General features: G+C 33.6%; 1 protein-coding gene across 4 annotated transcripts in view; it reads right to left on the bottom strand.

The window, feature by feature from the left end:
* SOX5 (SRY (sex determining region Y)-box 5) overlaps positions 1 to 21,857 on the bottom strand; it is a 1,042,185-nt gene that overhangs the window by 309,561 nt on the left and 710,767 nt on the right. For all 4 annotated transcript variants that reach the window (XM_011961452.1, XM_011961451.1, XM_011961450.1 and 1 more), the window contains one exon: positions 7,856 to 8,066. In XM_011961452.1, coding sequence (XP_011816842.1) covers positions 7,856 to 8,066 — 211 coding nt within the window. The remainder of the gene's footprint in view (positions 1 to 7,855; positions 8,067 to 21,857) is intronic.

Raw genomic sequence — 21,857 nt, 5'->3', positions numbered from 1 at the left:
TTATATATTATATTAAATATAGATACCCATTCTTCTTTCTTTGTAATTTAAAAAAACAAAATTCTGTCAACATTCTACTATTCTTTTTTATGATACAATTTTTGCTTTGTTACTGTCTCTTTTTTTGGTGATTAGATCATTGCCTTACTCAAATACATAAATTACTCCTTGATGCATCTCTCCCATCATTGCAGTTATTAAATAAACATTCTTGTCATAGCAAATTCTCAGTAAAACTGAGTCTATTTATAGTTTTGTATATTCAAAGTACATATCAAATAATCTTGTGTATGTAAACATAAATGCATCTTAGTGGTTCTATGTTTATGCTAAAATTACCTTTCTGAAACTAACACTTTTAGATGCTTGCTTTTTGCAATTTATATTCCAATCTTTCATAAATACTACCTCTGTATTTTCTCTTTGTCTTTATTTACCAAGTCACTCCTCAGCTCAGCTTTTAATATATTTGTAGAGAGGAAAGTAAAAAAGGTACATTGTTGTAGGAAATAAAATAATAATAACATTCTCATGTTAATAGTGACGTTTCTTTGTGTCTTCCCTTCCTGCTATGGATGCTCTATTGCTCTATTTCTTCTTTTATACCCAAGTTATTCTTACTTGGTATTATCCTTTTCTAATTCCCAGTAGTTCTTCTTTTTTTTTTTTTTTTTGAGACAGAGTCTCGCTTTGTCACCCAGGCTAGAGTGCAGTGGCACGATCTTGGCTCGCTGCAACCTCTAACTCCGTGGTTCAAGTGATTCTCCTATCTCAGCCTCCCAAGCAGCTGGGATTACAGGTGCCCACCACCATGTCCAGCTATTTTTTTATTTTTATTTTTAGTAGAGACAGGATTTTACCACATTGGCCAGGCTGGTTTCAAACTCCTGACCTCAGGTGATTCTGAGCATCACCTGAGCATCAGGTGATCTGCCCACCTCGGCCTCTTAGAGTGCTGGGATTACAGATGTGAGCCACTGCGCCTGGCCCCCAGTACTTCTTAATGTCTCCTGCCAAGAAAATTAGATGGGGGAGGTATCTATCTCCTGCACTCTTTTCTCTTGGGACTTACTCACTGGGCTTGGCATGTCATACACTTCCAAATTAAGTGTCTACGTATCCACTTAGAAGTTAATATGATACAGTGGGGGAATACCAAGGCCATATACCAAATTTCCATAGAGAACATCATCTAAAGCTAAACCCCCAAAAGCTACTTTTAAAATACAACACCTACTATCACAAAGCTGGTTCTTGGTAGACCTCAGCCCTGAACGCTGAAGGCACCTCAAATGAAAATTAAAAATTAACATGAGAGGGAACCACTTGCTAACTCATTCTATGAAGCCAGCATTACCAACCAAAAACAGATAAAGACGTTACATAAAATGTAATGGTGTATCTCATAAACATAGATGTAAAAATCCTTAATAATATTAACTGATCAAATCCAACAATATATAAAAATAACTATAAATTATAATCTAGTAGGATTTATTCCAAGTTTGCAAAGCCTGGTTCAACATTTGAAAAGCATATCACATCAATGGTATAATGAAAAATAAGCATACATCATATCAATAGATGCAGAAGAAATATTTGATAAATTCTAACAAATACTCATAATAAAAACTCTCAGCAAACTAGGAATAGAGTGGGGCCTTCTCAACTTGGTAAAAAAAAAATTACAAAAATCTCACAGGTAACATCACACTTAATGGTGAGAATTAGATGCTTTCCCCCTTATAATCAAGAACAAGGCAAGGATGTCCCCTCTTACTACCCTTACTTACTCATCATTGTAGTGGAACTCTTAGCTAATGCAAGAAGACAAAAAAATAAAATAAAATAAAGCTCACATCTTTAAAAGGAATAAATACAACTATCTTTGTTTGCAGATAACATGATTGTCTATGTAGAAAATTTCAAGGAATCAGTAAAAACTACTAGAGCTAATAGTGAGTCCTGAAAGGCCAAAGGATGCAAGGGCAATATACTACAGTCAATGTCCCATATTTCAGCAACAAACAATTGAAATATAAAATTAAAAAGAATATAATTTATATTTACATTTAAATTTTTCTATCAAAAAAGAAATAGGTATAAATGTAACAAAGAATGTTTAAGATCTATATGTGGAAAACTATGAAACTCAATAGGAATCATTAAAGATCTTCATAAATAGAGAGATATTTTATGTTTATAAATATGATAGCTTGATATTTTTAAGGTGTCAATTATTGCCAACATAATCTATAGGTATAACACAATCTCAATACAATTCAAGTAAGTTATTTTGTGGATATCAACAAATTGATTCTAAAGTCTACAAGAAAAGGTAACAGACTCAGGACACCAACACAATATTGAAAAAAAAGAAGAAAGCTGGAGGGCTGACACTATCCAACTTCAAGACTTATTATCAAGCTATGGTAATCAAGACAGGATGATACTGGCAAGAGAACAGACCAACTGATCAATGGAACAAAATACAGAGGGCAGAAATAGATGCACACAAATACATTCAATTAATCTTTGGCAAGGAAAAAGGCAAGTCAATGAAGAAATAATGGTCTTTTCAGCAAATGGTCTTGGAATAATTGGACTTCTATATGCAAAAAAAAGCAAAAACAAAAACAAAAACAAACAAACAAACAGAAAAACCGAATGAACGCAGACACAGAACTACCTTTTACAAAATTTAACTCAAAAGGGGTCATAGACCTAAACTGCAAAATGAAAAACTATACAACTTCAAGAGACAAGATAGGAGAAAATCTAAGTTACCCTGGATTACGTGATGATTACTTACAGACATCAAAAGCATAATCCATGGAAAACAATTAATAATTAGATTTATTAAAATTAAAATGTTTATTCCTCAAAAGACAATGTTAAGACAATGCAAACACAAGCTGCAGACTGGTAGAAATATTTGCAAAACACATTTCTGACAAAGAACTTGTATACAAAATATACTAAGAACTCGAAAAACTCATTGACAAGAAAATGATTCAGTTAATAAATCCACAAAAGATCAAACCAGCCACCTCATCGAAGGCATATAAGCACACAAAAAGATGCTGAACATTGCTTAAAATTAGAGGACTACAAATTAAAACAATGAGATACCACTACACACCTATTTGAATGAATAAAATAAATGGACAATATAAAATTCTGGTGAGAATGTAGAACAACAGAAACTTACATTCATTCCTGGTGGGAATGCAAAATCTTACAGCCACTTTGGAAGATAGTCTGGCAGTTTCTCCGAAGGCTACAATATAATCTTCTCATAAATTCCAGCATTCATATTCCTAGGTATTTCCCCAATTTGGTTAAAACTTATGTCCACATAAAAAACTGCACGTGAGTATCAATAGAAGCTTTATTCATAATAACCAAAAGCCAGAAGCAATCAACATGTGCTTTGATAGGCAAAACATATTTATAAAATAGTGGTATATTCATACAATGGAATATTGTTCACTGATAAAAAGAAATGAGCTATCAAGCTACAAACAGCTGTGGAAGAACCTTAAATTACTGAGTGACAGAGCCAGTCTGAAAAGTCCCCATGCTGTATTATTCTGATTATATGATTTTCTAGGAAAGGGAAAACTATACATTGTAAAAAGATCAGTGATTACTTGGGACTCTGGGGAAGAAAAGAGGGATGAATAGGTGAAACATAGGATAGTTTAGGGTAGTGAAGGCTATTCTACATGACACTGTCAGTGGTAAATAAGTGACAACATGCATTTGTCAATGCATACTGCATTGTACATTGCACATTTCTATGCATTTGTACATATAAATGTATAATACAACATAATAAGTGAACTTTAACATAAGTAAATTAAAAAATATCATTGAGGAGTATGAGGGACACCAGTAAAGAATACAGAACTGATTTAACTGTATTAAAAATATATGAAACAATTTCACCGAATGGGGTGGGGGAAAAGTAAGCTACCTTAGTCACTTTGGAAATGAATGGAATCTGTAAGACTAAAAGCAAAAGGACCCATACACTGTACCCTAGTTCACAAAGATATTTCCTATGGTAGTAGCAGTTAATTATTCTGATACTCTTCTACATGTATACTAGAAGTGAACAATTACATAAATGAGTGGTGGTTAATAGGAGCCATATTTCTCACTGTTCGGGTGGAAATGTACAGATCAACAAGAAATGAAGCTTCAATAATCCATGCAGAAACAGATTCAAGTTAGAGACATTAGTAAGAACTCATGTTCAGCTTAATATAGACAAACATGGAAATATTTATAAATGTATACATATATAGGTTAGTATACACACATATATTTTCATTGCTCTGTCCGCTTAGAGGCCCTAAAAGAAATGATACATCAGAAGCAAAGGGTATACCCAGCATTCAGATCTTGCATTCTAATATTCTCCAATAAAAGGAGCCAGAGCTTCTTAGAGATGTGGATGGTTCTAGCACTGGAGTAAGAAATATACAAAATAAGCCCCCAGTATCTTACAGTGTCAGAAAGAAAAGAAGTGCTAAACTAATAATAATCATTATCACAATCACAATAGTGGTATGTAAAAAGGACACCCAAAATATAACATAATATTCATGAATCCATACTGATGTAAAAAATGATTGAATGAAATAATAAATGGTAGAGAAGAGATAAATCTCCTATGTAGAAAAATCCAAATAAATTATGTAGACACTCGGGCTCTAGTACCATAACTCCCTATTCCTTAAGTGTGGCTTACACAGAGCTCCTCCTCTCCAAAGAGTATGGTGTAGAAAGGGGACAGAGAGTGAGTTTACAATGGAGAAACTTGCAAAACACTACTTCAGCCAATGAACAAGGTCAACGCCAACATTCTAAATTACATAGAAAGTATGTAACTGATATGAGATGACAAATATGGTATTTTACTTCTGTGGTCTTTCTCCCAAAACTCCAAAGCTCATCTGATTGAGACAAACTTCAGACAAATTCCAATAGAGAGATGTCCTGCAATGTATCTGAACAGCACTCCTCAAAACTCTGAAGGTCATCGAAAACAAGGACATTCTGAGAAACTGTCCACAGCCAAAAAGAGCCTAAGAAGACATGACAACTAAATACAATGTGTTACCCTTGATGGTATCTTAAAACAGAAAAAGCACACTTGGTAAAAACTAAAGAAGTTTAAATCAACTCTGGACTTTAGTCAATAATAATGTATCGATGTTGGTTTGTTATTTTAACAAATATACCATACTAATGTAAGATGTTAATAAGAGAGGAGACTGTGTATAAGGATGGAATACATGGGAACTCCATACTATCTGCTTAACTTTTCTGTAAATTTAAAACTGTTTTTTAAAAATCAAATGAATGTATGAATTATAATAGTAAATCATGGTCATACTTTAGAATATTTGAAAGTCATTTCTTTTTTTTTTTTTTTTGAGACAGAGTCTCATTCTGTTGCCCAGACTGGAGTGCAGTGGCCCAGTCTTGGCTCACTGCAACCTCCCCTTCCCAGATTCAAGCTATTGTCCTGCCTTGGCCTCCCGAGTAGCTGGGACTATAGGTACACACCACCACGCCTGGCTAATTTTTGTATTTTTAGTACAGATGAGGTTTTACCATGTTGGCCAGGCTGGTCTAGAACTCCTGACCTCAGGTGATCCACCTGCCTTGACCTCCTAAAATGCTGGGATTACAGGCATGAGCCACCGTTCCCAGCCTTGGTAGTTATTTCTTTTTAAAGTATATTACTTGGCAGAAGACACACCCATACTATAATTCTAAATGAAATAGGAAGCACAATATTTTAAAAGTACAGATACTCCTAGACTTATAATAGGATTATGTCCTTAAACCCTTTGTAAGTTGAAATTATCATTAAGTCAAAAATGCATTTAATTCAGCTAACCTACTGAACATCATAATTTAGCCTTGCCTACCTTAAACTTGCTCAGAACACATATGTTGTTACTCCACCATAGGGCAAAAATCATCTGGCAACACAACGTACTGTGGAGTATCATTGTTTACCCTCTTGATTGTGTGGCTGACTGGGAGCTATGGCTCCCTGCCGCTGCCCAGTAATGAGAGAGAGTATCCTACTACATACAGGAAAATATCAAAATTCAAAATTTGAAGTACGGTTTTACTGAATGTGTATTGCTTTTGCCCCATCTTAAAGTTGATAAATCGTAAGTGGATCCATGGTAAGTTGGGGACCATCTGCATAAAGCTAATCATAAAAAATTAGCAGAATACATAAAAATAAACACTAAAAAATACATCCTAAGGATAGGAATCCTATTAACTTCATATTAACATTATAAGGAAGAAAATAAAAATCACCTGCAGCTATGACTTCATGCAAAAAATTACAATGCAATCAAGTCTATTAAAACATCAAAAATATCAAAAAAATCAGATAAGATATCCCATTTTGCATGTCTCTAACTTCTTACATCTTGCAAAGAGGAGGAAAATTTTTTTTTAAGTTTAGTATATTTCACAAGTATTCTAAACTGAGTTGCTGAAGCAGTATAAAAATAATTAAACATTATTGCTATTTCACACAGGAATAGCTATGACTTCAGGTGATTTTAATTTTCTTCCTTATAATGTTTTATTTTTAAAAAATAATTATTATAAAACTGTATTTTTTTAATATTAGGAAACAATCCACCACTTTAAAAACATAAGGTTGTCTGGATCCCCCTCAACACTCCATTTTTATCTCCACAAGAATGGGAGGACATGTAACAAAATATCCAAAATCTTTGGCTGACAAGAATATCTTTAAAATTCTTTCCAATTCTCAGATAATGAGAACTGCATAAATTTTAACCAAAATCCAGATCCCAGCTATGCATTTGGTAGGGAACCAGAAATATTTAATTGTCACATGACTGCCACATACACAGGTTAACATAATTTTGTGTCAGGTATCCTCATAATTTACCAGTGTCCTAACAGACTACAAATGAGCCCAACTTATTGTTACACGGTATACATGCAGTATATTTTTGTTATAAAGTAGGTCTGCACATCATTGTTTGTTTGTTTTACATTTCCATCTGATTGAAACAGGAAGCCTGTTCTTGTGTGCAATATGGTACTCATGCTTAGGATGGACAGAGGTTTAAATAGGAGTTAGTAAGCATGTGTAACATAAAGGATGATTGTCAATTATGCACAAGTTTGTATAATTTGCAACAGTTATTTTATTGGCTTGTTTGCTTTAATTTTAAGATTAGTCCATTTGCATATTACCTGAAGGCTCCTATCAGGAACTATTGAAGAGATTTAGAGGATAAAATCTTAAAAGAAAGACTTTCTGGAAGTTGAGCAAATAGGAACTTAAGCATTTCTAAAAGTTAAAGAATCACTAATTTGTAAATACATAATAGTCCTAACCATATTAATTTTTGACTATACAGGAAACAGGTAGGATAAGATTATTAATGTATAAAGGTTATGAAATGTAGTGAAATTCTACATTAATCCACAAGGGGGAAAAAAAATGGAGAGAAACAAATTAGACTGCAGATATTTGACAAGTAGGTTACTATTCCCGGTTCTGCTGCCACATTCTATTCTTGAATCATTTTCACTCAACTAATTTACTCATATGTAAAAATAACATCACAACATAAATTAATGATTTAAAAAATTGAGATAGACAGGCCTAAGTGTTTCTGAAAAAAATATACCAACCATCTTCATAGCAATAAGTTTCCATTTTGTCCAACTTTACTTTAAGAGTATAAATCAAAAAACAAATCAAGAAGTTAAAATCAAAGTATTAAAATCAGGACACAGCACCAACTTTGTTTTCTTTTCCAGTCTTTACCTTCTGGCTCGTTTTTGATGAGCTCTTCCATTTTCCTCTGCTTCAAGGTGTCAACAACATCAGCTAAACTGCCCTTGCGCCGTTCAGGAGTTCCCAGGGCTGCACTAGACAAGGACTCGCCACTCTGTCGCCCACCTTCTTCTGCCTTCTGAGGTGAGGTAGATGAGTTGTGTGGGGCAAATGAAGACATAACTTTATTGCCATCAACTTCCTGAAAGAGAAAGCAAAAGGACAAATAATTGTTTAAAATTCAGAAACTTAAAAAAAATTGGTTATATGGCTTATTCAGCTGAAAGACTGAAAAGTGAAATGTCACACTGCAAGAGGCAGAAAAACAAAGAAATTTCAAAAAAGAATAAATTAGGTTTGCATAGTAGGACTAGAGTAAGTCAAAGATCTATTCAAAGGAGAATCCAAAATTTGGAGATTCTCTCCTTTACACTGAGTATAAATGACAATACAGTCTTATATGAAGCCTATATTATTAGATTTGTTTATTTTCCTGCTTTTGTTTGAGAGTCTCGGATTTTCCTATGGATATTAAATGTACTGATCATTTGTGTTAAACTTCCTGACTTTGTAATATTTAAACAAATATCATTACACACAATTTATTTTCATTTTCAGTAGCTGCATCTTCTTGATAAATACTCCAATTAAAGTTTTAATTTTCTACCTCCCTCTCCTACTTTTAAGAAAGCATCCATCACATGGGTTATTTGACATCAGACAAGAATATTCCAAGTTCAATTTTGCCAATACTGAAGACATTTTCAATTTCATTTGTTATATGAAGCACAGTTTCTGTCAATACTCTGCTATTTTGTATTTTAATCCTCATTGGCCCTATAAAATAAGGTCTGTTGCAGTTTTTGCTTCTTCATAATCATGTGAGTATGTGAATGAAAATAATTTATTGTGTGGTTCTAAAATGTAAATATCTTTTTATAGTCAATTGTCATCATTTTCTCACCTATTCTAGCAGAACTCTGTTAATTTGTATAATATTTGGGGAATATTTTGTAGGAAAGATACTAAGTTGATTTTTTAGAAATTATCAGGAGGAGTGATAATTAAATGATAAAGAAAAATTAATTTTCCTAAAGATTTTCCTTGTAGTCTCTTACTTCCATAATCCTTTACCTTCCACAAAACAGACATCTTAAACATAAAGCTGTATCCTAAGATCTTTGAGTCTTACCCTAAAAATATTTCTTAATTCTGCAACATTAAAAGTTTGTATTAAAATATATTTGAATGTGTGCCTATTTAATATTCAGGATATTAGTTTATACCTGTTGCACATTTCTTCTCTACCTATTTAAGACACGTTAATACAATCTGTTGACCTCCAAAAAGTAACAAATCACACTGATTGATACTCAATGTTTTTAAGGTTAATGCAATATTTCTGACTAGCTTAAAAATATGCTAACATAGTTGGTTATAAAACTATCAGTGTAATTTTAAAAAATAGATTAAAAATAGAGATGTCAACACAAACATAATCTGTTAATATGATTTTTTTTTGCTGTTAACAGATATTAGTGAGTATAGGGACAACAGGCTATGTTACAAACATCAGTTTGTTGCATGTGGCTGAGGCATTTGGGGAAGGCAAAAAAAAAATGCGCAACAGAATCTTCCAAATTATAATTCTAAATCTCAAATGGCTTTCATTTCTCACAAACATTACAGAATATGCCTCTGACTAGCACTATGCCTTGAGTGAATATTTTATGGACAAAGTAGCTTATAACACACTTGGATTTAGAAATCAATATACAAAATGTAACAATTACAAACTCCTGCAGGTTAAGTGAAGGTACACTTCTGGTATTATTAAAACCTACATATATATACAAACACATAAACACACACATACACATACACACCCCTAAAAAGAGCAATCACAAATTCATTCAGTAAATTAATAGGAATGTTTTTATGAATGGCCCATAACACACATTAGCTTAGTTTCATGTGCAAACCAGAATATTGCGAGACATCTGTACTAATTTTCCAAAGATCTTTCTTCTCATTTCTTTCCAGGACCAAAAGCAGAAACATCCCAATGTTAGCTTCACTTTGAACCTTTCTCTATCTGTACTCTGCTTTCACATGATATGATGACAAACTTTAGAAACAATAATTGGGGAGCTGACCTTTAATTGCCATATTTGAACATTACAATGAAATCAAGTCTATTAAAATATCAAAAATGTCAACAAATATCCAGATAACGTATCCCATTTTGCATACCTCTACCTTTCTATACCTTTCAAAGAGAAAAAAAGTATGTTTTAAAGTTTAGTATATTTCACAAGTATTCTAAACTCAGTTGCTGCAGTCATATAAAAATAAATTAATTAAACATTATTGCTATTTTGCACAGGAATATTTATCTTATCAGTATTTTATCTGCCTGATTACATTTCAGCCTCTGGCACTGTTAATCTCCTTAACAGTTTTATGTAGTTAACAGCTGTTTGAGTGTGGGACTTCATTGTTCATTTGCATGGTGAATAGCTTGTTAAGGAGTGGTAGCACAGTCTTCAGTCAAGGAAATCCTATCTTTTTCAGAGCTCCTTCCCTGGGATTGCATTTGTCATACATGAAGCAATGATTCCATGTTTCACTTCACTTTGCTGGCAGGTGAAATCAAGAGAACCAGCTAACATAGGCATAAGTGGTCCAGACCAGCAGTATCTATTTAATAAATTTGTGTGAATTCTAAGGGCATACCAGTACTTTGCAAACAAGTTCCCAGAACTGTGATATACGACCTCTAAAGTCTAATCATAAAAGAGGTTTCTCAACTTTCAAAATAAAGTTGATAATCTTCCTTTGTTATTTTTGAACAAGCTTTGCTTAATCTTACCCCTTTTGTTATCTTTGCAACCAATAGAAAAAGGGTCTGCCTAACATATATATTCTCATTAAAATATCCTTTTAAAACTGAATTCTTGTTAATTCATTTTAAGGACAGAATATTGCTATGAAGACATTGAAAGAAATATTATTTCCACCTTAATATTTAAACTCTAATTTATATGATGAGATAATTAAGAAGAATTAACTCATTTTATAAAAGAAGAGATTATATGAAATAACCAGATACATGTGTTTCTTTTATTATTCAAATGACATTCCATCCTCAACTTCAGGCCTTAAGAAACATATTATTATGCTTACTTCTTGGCCTTATAAACTGAAATTAAGTTCATGCTTAGAAACATTACATTAATATTCCAATCTATCAGACAGTAATTGATAAGAATGATAGCAAACATGTATTGAATACTTTGTGTTAGGCACAGCTTAAAGTGCTTTACATGTATTAACTCAATTCTCATGGCAAGCCTAATTATAATTTCCATTTCATATCTGGATAAACTGAGGCAGAGAGACTGAAGCACAGTATATACTCAACGTCACATGACTACCAAAAGGCAGAGTGAAAAATCAGCCCCAACCTATTGGGCTCCAGAGCTCTCATGGACAAAGCCCTTATGGACAAAGTAGCTTATAGCATACTTGGATTTAGAAATCAATGTTATTATACCTCTTTCATCTATGTCTGCATCTATCAATGTTATGGGTGAACAAGACATTTGTCTTTTTAATAAGTATGAAAATGAGAGGTTTCCACTGCAATATGTTCAAGTCCTAAAGAAAACAAATGAGATATATGTGTTTAAATTAATTAAATCAACCACATTCCAGACTAATAAAGCTCTGTCCATCCAAATATCCACTGGTTTATGTCATATTTGTTAAAATAAATTTTAATGTTTAAAGAATTATTTAAACCAAATATATAGATTTATATTTCTACATGACTAATCAGAGTACTGGTACTCAGTAGTCTGTTTCTGTAACTATCTTTATAAAATATGTGAGCATCTCCAGCATCCTTTCCAGTAAAATTAAGTTTTGAATTTAGAAAAAAGCTAGTACAGAAAATCTGGACTATCATCAATTGGATTCTCATGAATGCATGTTCAGTAATTTAGGTACTGTACAGAGATAGCATAGGATGAACTACAGATACACAGAGAGGATGCTTTGGTGCTCAATAAGTTTTGATACAGTCATGTTCCTCTTCCAGCAACAGATTGTGATTTATAAAATATCACCAGGATTGCTGGGCATGGTAGCTCACACCTGTAATCCCAGCACTTGGGGAGACCAAGGTGGGCAGATCACGAGGTCAAGAGATTGAGACCACCCTGGCCAACATGGTGAAACCCCATCTCTACTATAAATACAAAAATTAGCTGGGCATGGTAGCACATGCCTGTAATCCCAGCTACTCTGGACCCTGAGGTAGGGGAATCACTTGAACCCACAAGGCGGAGATTGCAGAGAGCCAAGATCGCGTCACTGCACTCCAGCCTGGCAATAGAGCTAGACTCCGTCTACAAAAAAAAAAAAAAAAGAAGAAGAAGAAATCACCAGGACAACGTAAAACAAAACTTCAAAAAATATCTTAAAAGCTATAATATTTGACTGTTCCTTAAATTCCATCAAAAGAGGATAAAAATATAACTTATTTCAAATGTTGAAACTAAATTTCACTACTTGTAATCTCTTCTGCCAAATTAGGAGGTACCAAATTGAATTTAGTTATAGAAAAAATGTAACTATTGTCTAAAGAGCTTTCAATTATTTTTCGAGTTATCTTGATTAAAATAATTTTTCATAAAGTGTCTGCATGAAACCCTAAACCACACTTACTCCTTTGGGACTACTGATCCCTTGAAGATAGCTATAAACGCTCTTTTAAACACATATGCACATGCATAAACACACACTCATGTGATTGCACACATAATTTCATATAGTTTTACAGAGTTAACTTTATATGTTCATAGTTCCAGTTATGAACCTCCTCCAGGAAATTCGCTGTGAACTCTTATGAACCATGGATTCCAGGTTAAGGAATGCATACCTGACCTAAATGTATACCTTCCTAGAAAAATAACATAAGCTCATCAATATAGACAATTAGGTGGTTTTAAAAAACCAGTTGCCTGCAAAAAAACAAGAAACAAAAAAAAAACCTTATCAAGATAAAAGTGTATCTTTTATCAAGATAAATGTTTATCTTTTATCAAGATAAAAGTTTATTCATCTTTTATCAAGATGTTTATCTTTTATCGAGATAAGTTTATTTAAGGTATATATGTTAATATCTTAAAATTTTACTGCTCCAAAGATAAGCATTTAGAAAGAGATACATATTTTAGTTATTCTTTAAAGAGTAATAAATACGGCAATCATTGTTTTCTTATTCAGCAAACATCTTGTGATCATACGCACAGAAATCTGAAATGCAAGACAGAATTGCTGACTTTTACAAATGAATTCTGCAATTTTGACAGCAAGTTTTATCAGCTCAATTTTCCAATATTAATATTCCTAAAAATGAGTTGTAAATATAAAAGAGATACATTGAGGCAAAACCAAGTTTAAAAAACTCAATAGAGAACACTAAGAAATTTTCTTCGGTTAGATGATCAAAGTCAGTACTCTGGGAGCAAGATATTGTTGGTTTCCAATAACTACAGAATAAAAGTCAGCACTTCCAGACAGACCTCTGAAGAGTGTTTGTTATAGAAATGATTATGGATGAAGTCATCCCATTTAAAACCTTTCCTTAATTTTTGTCTGAAAAATAGCTAATTGTACTTAGGTCCAGTAGTTCAAACAGTGGAAAATAACAGAAATACTTTTGTTTGGGCTATTGCAGTAATTCACCTAGAGAGAGCTTATCACAACTGGTCATCCTTGAATATTTGAAAAAGCCACTGATAATACCTTTGTAAAACTTCCAGATCAGCACTTATAACATCAGGAATCCTTAGTGCCTAACAACTACAGGGTACACTACTTACGATTATAGATTTTAGATAAGTGGGCCTCGAATCTATCTTGGGATGGGGTCAGGAAGCTACATATGTGCATTTTTTAAAGTTCTCTAAAGAAGTGTGATGATCAGTGGCTAGGCTGGTATGTGCTGGCCTAATCTAGACCACTTACAAACAAGTTAACAGCTAAGTCAGTTTTTAAGGAATGTTTATATTTTAAATATTCAATATTATTATATGATTGAAATTCTCTGAAAATTAGTATTCTGAATCCTTAGAAACATTTATTCACCACAATATTAAAAATGGGTAGAAATTCTAAAATACTTAAATAGGCATCTGCATCCTTTTTTCTCTATGATCTAAGGAAAGCTCTAATTTCCTGAACTAATGAGTTCTAATTTTTTCTAACTTTCAAAGAACATTGGAGAAACTTTACAAATTAATTTGTGTCTTTAATGCAGACGTCGCACACTCTTGGGGTAGACAGAATATTCTAGACAGTAACGGTCCTCATCCAGTTCAGGCAAAAAGATTATCATTTTATAAAAATGGCCCCATTATACTTCAAAAATATAATCCAGCCCGTATTTCAAACATTTCTTATGTATTTTGGGACAGTGCAAACAGAAGTGAGAACTCTTTAATGTTTTTTTCAAAGCCTAAAAATATAGACTCTTTTAAAGATTGCTATTCAACAGGATGGAAATTCAGCAGAAGTCTAACTTGGTTTGCATTTCTTTGCCAAGCATTGAGATGAAATGTTAGTTTAGGCTTATGTTTAATTACTAATTAGGAAACTAAATAAATATTTAAAAGTGTGTTCTTCAAAAATTGCATTCAAATGGTACTAAACAACAATAAAGAATGCTAGCATAGTGACAGGTGATTTTTATAAACATGATTCGCAAACGGTGGTCCTCAAAATAATATCATTGGCATCACCAGGGAACACTTAAACACTTTTCTCAGGCCTCACCCCAGACTTCCTGAATCAGATGTTCAGGAGGTAGAGCCCAACCAAATCTGAGTTAACAAGCCTTCCATGTGAGACTAAAGTTTGAGAACTACTGTCATAGAAAAAACTGTTGAGAGCTAAGGAGAGAAGGAGATGCAGAGAAGGAAAGGGGGGAATTATTAAAAGCTGCGGTGGGGAAGAAAGACATCATTAAAGTAATGGGGCAGGAATTTGAGAAGAGTAAGAAAAGGTAAAATATACTCCAGGGAGGAAAAGAAGGGTACTGGGGATGGAGGAGAATCAGCAAACATGCAAAAATTAAATTATATATATATATATATATATATATATATAAACACATATTGTAGAAGAACGACTTTTAATTTTTTAATAGTCATTTTGGCATTTGTTGAAACAAGCTTATGTTTCCTGATGTCCTACTAACTATATAGATTAGGAAATCCAAGATTTGTGTCAAAATTGAATTGTGAAAATAGATTATTTTTAGAAATTTTAGTTTAAATTTATTAATAATTAGATCTCATTTATAATATAAAAATATTATATTTTGTTTTATAAATCACTATCATATTTACCACCTAATTTAATTCTGGTGAATGAAACTGAAAGTTAAGGGCAAATTTTGTGATTATCAATAAGAGATGCTATAAATAGGATAAACAGTTTTAAAAATATCTTTACTTTTATGTGGACGCTGCATGGGCAAAAGTGTCTAACGTGTTTTTTTCCCCCCAAATGCTCCTTCAGAGTATTTGAAAATATTCCTTCAGAATCACATTTGCTAATAATCTCAGAAATGCTGCATTCAAGAATAAAATGTATGTTTTCATGTGCTCTCAAAACCTCTTAATAAGCAAAAGTGGCATTTAGAAAATTGCTAATACATTAACTAATAGAACCTGTAAAAACAAAGAACATTTTGTGCTGTGACAGCCTCATTATCTTCCTGCAGATGATTTGTGCACTATGTCTTACTTATGTTTAAACATCTAGCAAATACACTTTAAGACATTTGATGATTTCTTCCCTGAGCAAAGACCAACCATAAGATGTGTCTAAACAAAAGTGAGACTACAAATCAAAACATTTCCTTTTAACATTTGTAATAAATTTAACATTTATTGTAAGTAGCCACTGATTAGATATAATTTTTCTGTCATTCTCCTAAATCTCCAGAACCTTTTTATTGTCGTTTTTAGTAAACTTGACTAAATATTCACTCTCTGTGTCTCAAGGAATAAATAAGATATAAGGAATTTCTCAAATTTTCATCTGTATTCTGTACCAAAATTTGTAATAGAGTTGCGTAAATATAGGAAATTGAGGAAATGACTTATTTTTATTCCACATAGCAACAAATGCAGTTTTTTACACAGAGCATTCACTCAGTAAAGAAGCTAAATGTTTGCTAGCACTGCTTATAACTGGAAACTGACTATGCCTTCAGTAACAAATAAAATAGATTGTGGTCCCCCCATGCAGTAAAATAAAATGGTACCAAAGCAGTATAAAGCAGTTGTTAAGAAACTTGAGGCAGAAGTCCAGATATTCGGGTCAAGGACAGGTTCTGTTATTTATAATCTGTATTATACAGTTACATATAATTCTATAATCTAGGGCAAACTGTCTAAACTCTCTAAATCTGTTTCCTCATCTAGAAAATGGGATAAGTGAAAATTAATATATATGTATATAATTGATCTCCAAAATTTAACAGTAATGAAAAATAAACATTTTAAAAAGGAAATATTACTTCATTCACTCTATTTTCTCTTTCAATTATGTAATAAAATGTTTTGAACGCTAACTTGCAGGGCAGCATACAGATGGGTTAAGTACACAGAATTTGAAGCCAAATAGCTGTGGTTCAAATCCTGGCTCCACCATTCACTAGCTGTGTGACCTTGGACAAGTCACACACATACAATTCAATCCTTGTATGCCTTAATTTTCTCATCTGCAAAATGGGGATAATACTAGCATTTAATACCTCACTGCGTTGTTAGAGGATTGTAAGTTAAAATATAATGAGTTACATGAGCTAGGGTATTACATAAGTTAATAACATGTGTTATGAGCTATAAAATTCATAAAATGGCAACAAATATTACAAGAGTTATATGAGTGTTTGTTAAATTAAGTGTGCTTCCAGGCATATTAGCCTATAAAGATGAATAAAACATGGAATATACAGAAATGAATAAAGCAAAAAATAGACCCTTTACCAGAAAAGTGAAGAAAAAAGATATTAGGAGGAGAAAAGCCCTTTCTTTCACCCACCCTGCCAAAAATAGAATAGGCACATACAAGCAGTTTTTAGAGATATTTCTGCTAAAATCAAACTGTATCCAGGGAAACATTTTTTTTTAATAATTTAAAATGTATTTAATGTGGTCCATTTTTAAAGATAACCTAATACAAACTTTTCTTTTGTTTTTAAGGGAATAAAAGGTATTCCACAAAATGCCATACAGCATTAGTAGGCTTTTACCTCTGTTTCATACTCAGTTTTCAAATTTCACAGTTTCATGGTTCTCTTGAAAGTGATAACTCAGGGAAAAGATCAAAGAAAAGATGTTCAATTACTACTCATTATGAAATAAAACTTTTAAAAGTGAAAGTTTGAAAAAAATGAAGAGGAATGAATTGTTTGTCATAAATACATGACACCAATTCCTTTTTATGTCATATTTCGACTTTTTCTGTTTCGGAGATGTGCACATCAAGCTTTTTCTTTCTTTCTGAGGACATCAGCACCACTAGATTGCCTGGCAAATAAATCCTTAGATTCCTTTACAGGAAAAATATGAAACAACAATAGTAATATGAGGAAGGGTACTATCAAGTACAAATTCTCCATTTTTGCTAGCTTCTCTCTGCTATGCTCCAGCAACATCTTGAAACACAGTCTTCAGGGAATTTCTCTGAGAATCATAAAAGAAAAAGTCTGTAAAACATATGCCTTCTCACTATATGAGGCTAATTTCATAGCCTAAAGTCAATCCGCTCTGTTACGCCACCACACTAGTCTTCCCCTTAAAAAAGTGCTAAAGACCTATTTTTCTATACTAATTAAGACTCTCAATAGAGAACTATGTTTAGGGCAAAAGAAGCTTTTTTTTTTTTTTTTTTTTGTGAAAGAAACGTTTAACATGAACTGACATTAGGCAGTGAGTTGAGAAATAAGAAACACAAATTTCAGTTCTCAGTCTAAAAGTAATGGTAAGGTATTAAACAGTCCATGGTCTCTTACAAAATTTCTCAACTAGCCAAATTATTTATTCACACTCTAAAGCAGAACTTCCTGAACCCACTTTAACGGGCCCATAAGGACCATCCCACAGCACACACAATCACTGAGATACTGGCATTCTTAATGTAAAATATTAGGTTCTCTGCAAAGATTATTTTCATGTAGTTTACATGAGCAATGCATATACATAGATTTAGTCAATCTTATAGTTTTAAAGGATATAAAAAGCACCTTTGATGAGATACACAAAATCTGTTTATTTACTAATGTTTCAATAAAATTATAGCTACCAATTTTGGAGTTCTTAAAGGCACTGTTGCAAATGTTCTATGAACTTTAAAAAAATAATTCTAGGAGCAATTCCCTGAAGAATGTTATTGCTGTTTAACATATGATGAAATTAAAGTTCTAAAAGTAATTTATTCCAAATAATAGTAAGAAATGGTAAATTGGAGAATTAAATCTAAGATCCAATTCTAAACTCCTTGCTGTGGTCATCATTAAGCTTCCTCAACTGATTCAGGTGCTGCAAGAAATGCCAAAGGTATACGAAAATAAAGCTGGTTTTCTCTCTCTTCAAATAGTTTAAAATTAAATTTGAGAGGCATTGCAATGCACCTGAAACAATTAGTAATCATAACAACTATAATAAGTACTAATTTTTAGAGTAGCAAATTATACATGCAAAAGACGTTTAGAGAAGAGAGAATGCTGGAAATCAAAGAAAAATGGAAAACTTCTTATCACAGTACTAATCACACTCTTTTGGGATTGTTCATTTAATTTTCTTTCTATACCATGAAGGCAGGGAACATGTCTGATTACTCACACACACACTATGCCATTATTCATGTTCCATTAATACATATTGAGTTAATTATTAATTTATTAAATCTTCATGTATAGAGAGTCTTTTAGTTTAAGCCTAGAAGAAATAAGTGAAGAGGAAAAGATACAGAGCATTCCCGGAGGCACCACCCAGGAAATTTTACAGTGCATATACACACACACTACAGGGAAGGAAGTGGCTTAACCAAAAGAAATGAAGAATAATAAATACAAGACTAACATAGGAGAGTCATTTCATGAAGGGTCATGAAAGTCAAGTAGGGTAGTTTACATTTGACCTAGCAGGCGAGGAAGAACTATTGTTGATCTATAGCGAGTGATTCTATTAAAGTAGCTTGTTAGGAAGATTAGTCTAGCAGTGGTATGTAGAATTAATTGGGTAGAGGAGAAAGTAAAGATCTCCACTGAATAGGAAACTGTTACCATGACACATATGTGACAATAAAAGGCCTTCCACTAGATTGTAGCAGTGGAAGTTGAAAAGAACCATCATATCTATCTGTCATCTGTGATTACCAACTGTTTTGGAAAATAGGTTACACTCAGCAAGGAGCTTTTCCATACTGCATATATTCAAATTATTTTTGTTCACGTTCCAGAGTGCATTGCCCTTCTCTCTTCATCCACAGTCTAGTGATAGTTACTTCTATAGGGACAATGACGGGAATGTGTAAGGCATATGGAAAAAGGCTAATAGCTACTTTTAGATAGTTACTCTATACACAATGTGTGATAATCAACAGTGTCCTTGGGGAGTATTCTTTTTTTTTTTGAGGTGGAGTCTTGCTCTATTGCCCAGACTGGAGTGTAGTGGCACGATCTTGACTCACTGCAATTTGTGCCTCCTGGGTTCAAGCAATTCTCCTGCCTTCTCCTCCTGAATAGCTGTGATTACAGGTGCCCACCACCACAACTGGTTAATATTTTGTATTTTTACTAGAGACGGAGTTTCACCATATTGGCCAGACTGGTCTCGAACTCCTGATCTCAGGTGATCCACTCACCTTAGCCTCCCAAAGTACTGGGATTACAGGTGTGAGCCACCATGCCTGGCTGGGAGTTATTTTAATTTGTAATTTAATATGCCTGTGTGTGTGTGTATGCAAGGCAGGTGCATATATATGCACTTTGTTGTTTTTTGTTTGTTGGATTTTATAATGTATGCTAATTTCCTATAAGAAGGGCTAAAAAATAATAACAATAAATCACTAATTAAACTTAAGAGCCTCTGCAGAGCAAAGAAAACTATCAACATAGTAAACAGACAACCTACAGAACGGGAGAAAATATTTGCAAACTATGCATCTGACAAAGGTCTAATATCCAGCATCTATAAGGAACTTAAATTGACAAGAGAAAAACAAACAGCACTATTTAAAAGTGGGCAAGGGACATGAACAGACACTTCTCAAAAGAAGACGTACATGCACCCAACAAGGATATAAAAAAAAGCTCAATACTATTGATCATTAGATAAATACAAATAAAAACCACAGTGAAATACCATCTCACACCAGTCAGAATGGTCATTATTAAAAAGTCAAAAAGCAACAAGTGTGGTGAGGTTGAAGAGAAGAAGGAATCCTTATACACTGTTGGTGGGAGTGTTAATTAGTTCAACCATTGTGGTAAGTGTTTGGATGAACGGAGGCAAGATGGTGCACTTCCGGGTTCTTCATCAGCAACTTTACCCGCGCGCGCGAAAATGCAGCCGACGCCCGGGAAGGTGCAGATCAACTGGGCATGCACCAGGTGACGTCAATCCGAAGAGACCAAGATTTACCTGGTCGCACCTGTGGAACGCCCCCCGACACGCCCGTGCCCCACCTATTGCCCTCCCACTCCTAGAAAAGCCGCTCTCCGCCAGTGAGCCACGCGGCCTTCTCACAGCCCCACTCCTGTCGGGATGTCAGGACTGTGGGAACTCCGTCCGAGAGCCCTACCGGGGGACTCTGCTGGCCTCCTTTGCCAGAGGCCGACAGACTTCTCCCTACCCACCTTCTTTCCCTGAAGCTAGGTGACCAAAAATAAATTTGCAGTTTTGCTCCTACACTTGCCTACCCGCTGGTTCTTTTGTGCCCGCTCGGCTGGTCTTAGAAAAACAAATCAGTAAGCAGTATGGTGGCTCCTCAAATAGCTAAAGCCAGAACTACCATTTGACTCAGAAATCCTATTACCTATACACAGAAGAATATAAAGCATTCTACGGAAACATGCATGTGAATGTTCATTGCAGCACTGTTCACAATAGAAAAGACATGGAATTAACCTAAATGCCCATCAGTGACAGACTGGATAAAGAACATGTGGTACATATACACCATGGAATATTATGCAGCCATAAAAAAGAATGAGATCATGTCTTTTGAGGGAATATGGTTGAAGCTGGAGGCTATCATTCTTAGCAAACTGAAGCAGAAACAGAAAACCAAATTCTGCATATTCTCACTTACAAGTAGAAGCTAAATGATAAGAGCTTATGAACACAAAGAAAAAACAACAGACACTGAGGTCTTCTTGGGGGGAAATGGTGGGAGAAGGGAGAGGAGCAGAAAATATAACTATTGGGAATGGAGCATAATACCTGGGTGATGTAATAATATATACAACAAACCTCCATGACATGTGTTTACCTGTATAACAAACCTTCACATGTACCACCAAACCTAAAATAATTTTTTTTTAAAAAAGAATGTTAAAAATACGTTCTTAATCCTAGAGACAACTTGAAGGAAGCAATGATAGGATTAAGTAACTTGAAAATAAGAAAAAAAGAGTCAAAGATAAACATGTTTTTTGCTTGGGAAGTTGAAACAATGATTACTGTATGGACAAAAACAGAATAGTTAGCAAACAGAGATAATGTTTTCAATAGAATTGGTATGTCTAGTACATTTTAATAAGTCCGCTCAACTAAATTAGTTTATAATTTGAGCATCAATCCTGGTTTCTGACACCAGGACTTTAAGAGATGCCATATAATCTCCCTCAGGAAATTCAAATGATGAGCTAATTGTTTGAGATCTTTAAATTTATATATGGAATATC

This window comes from Colobus angolensis, unplaced genomic scaffold (genome assembly GCF_000951035.1).
Source record: "Colobus angolensis palliatus isolate OR3802 unplaced genomic scaffold, Cang.pa_1.0 Scaffold550, whole genome shotgun sequence".
NCBI lineage: Eukaryota > Metazoa > Chordata > Mammalia > Primates > Cercopithecidae > Colobus > Colobus angolensis.
The sequence above is the reverse complement of the archived record's forward strand: the minus strand, read 5'-3'. Positions and strand labels throughout refer to the sequence as shown.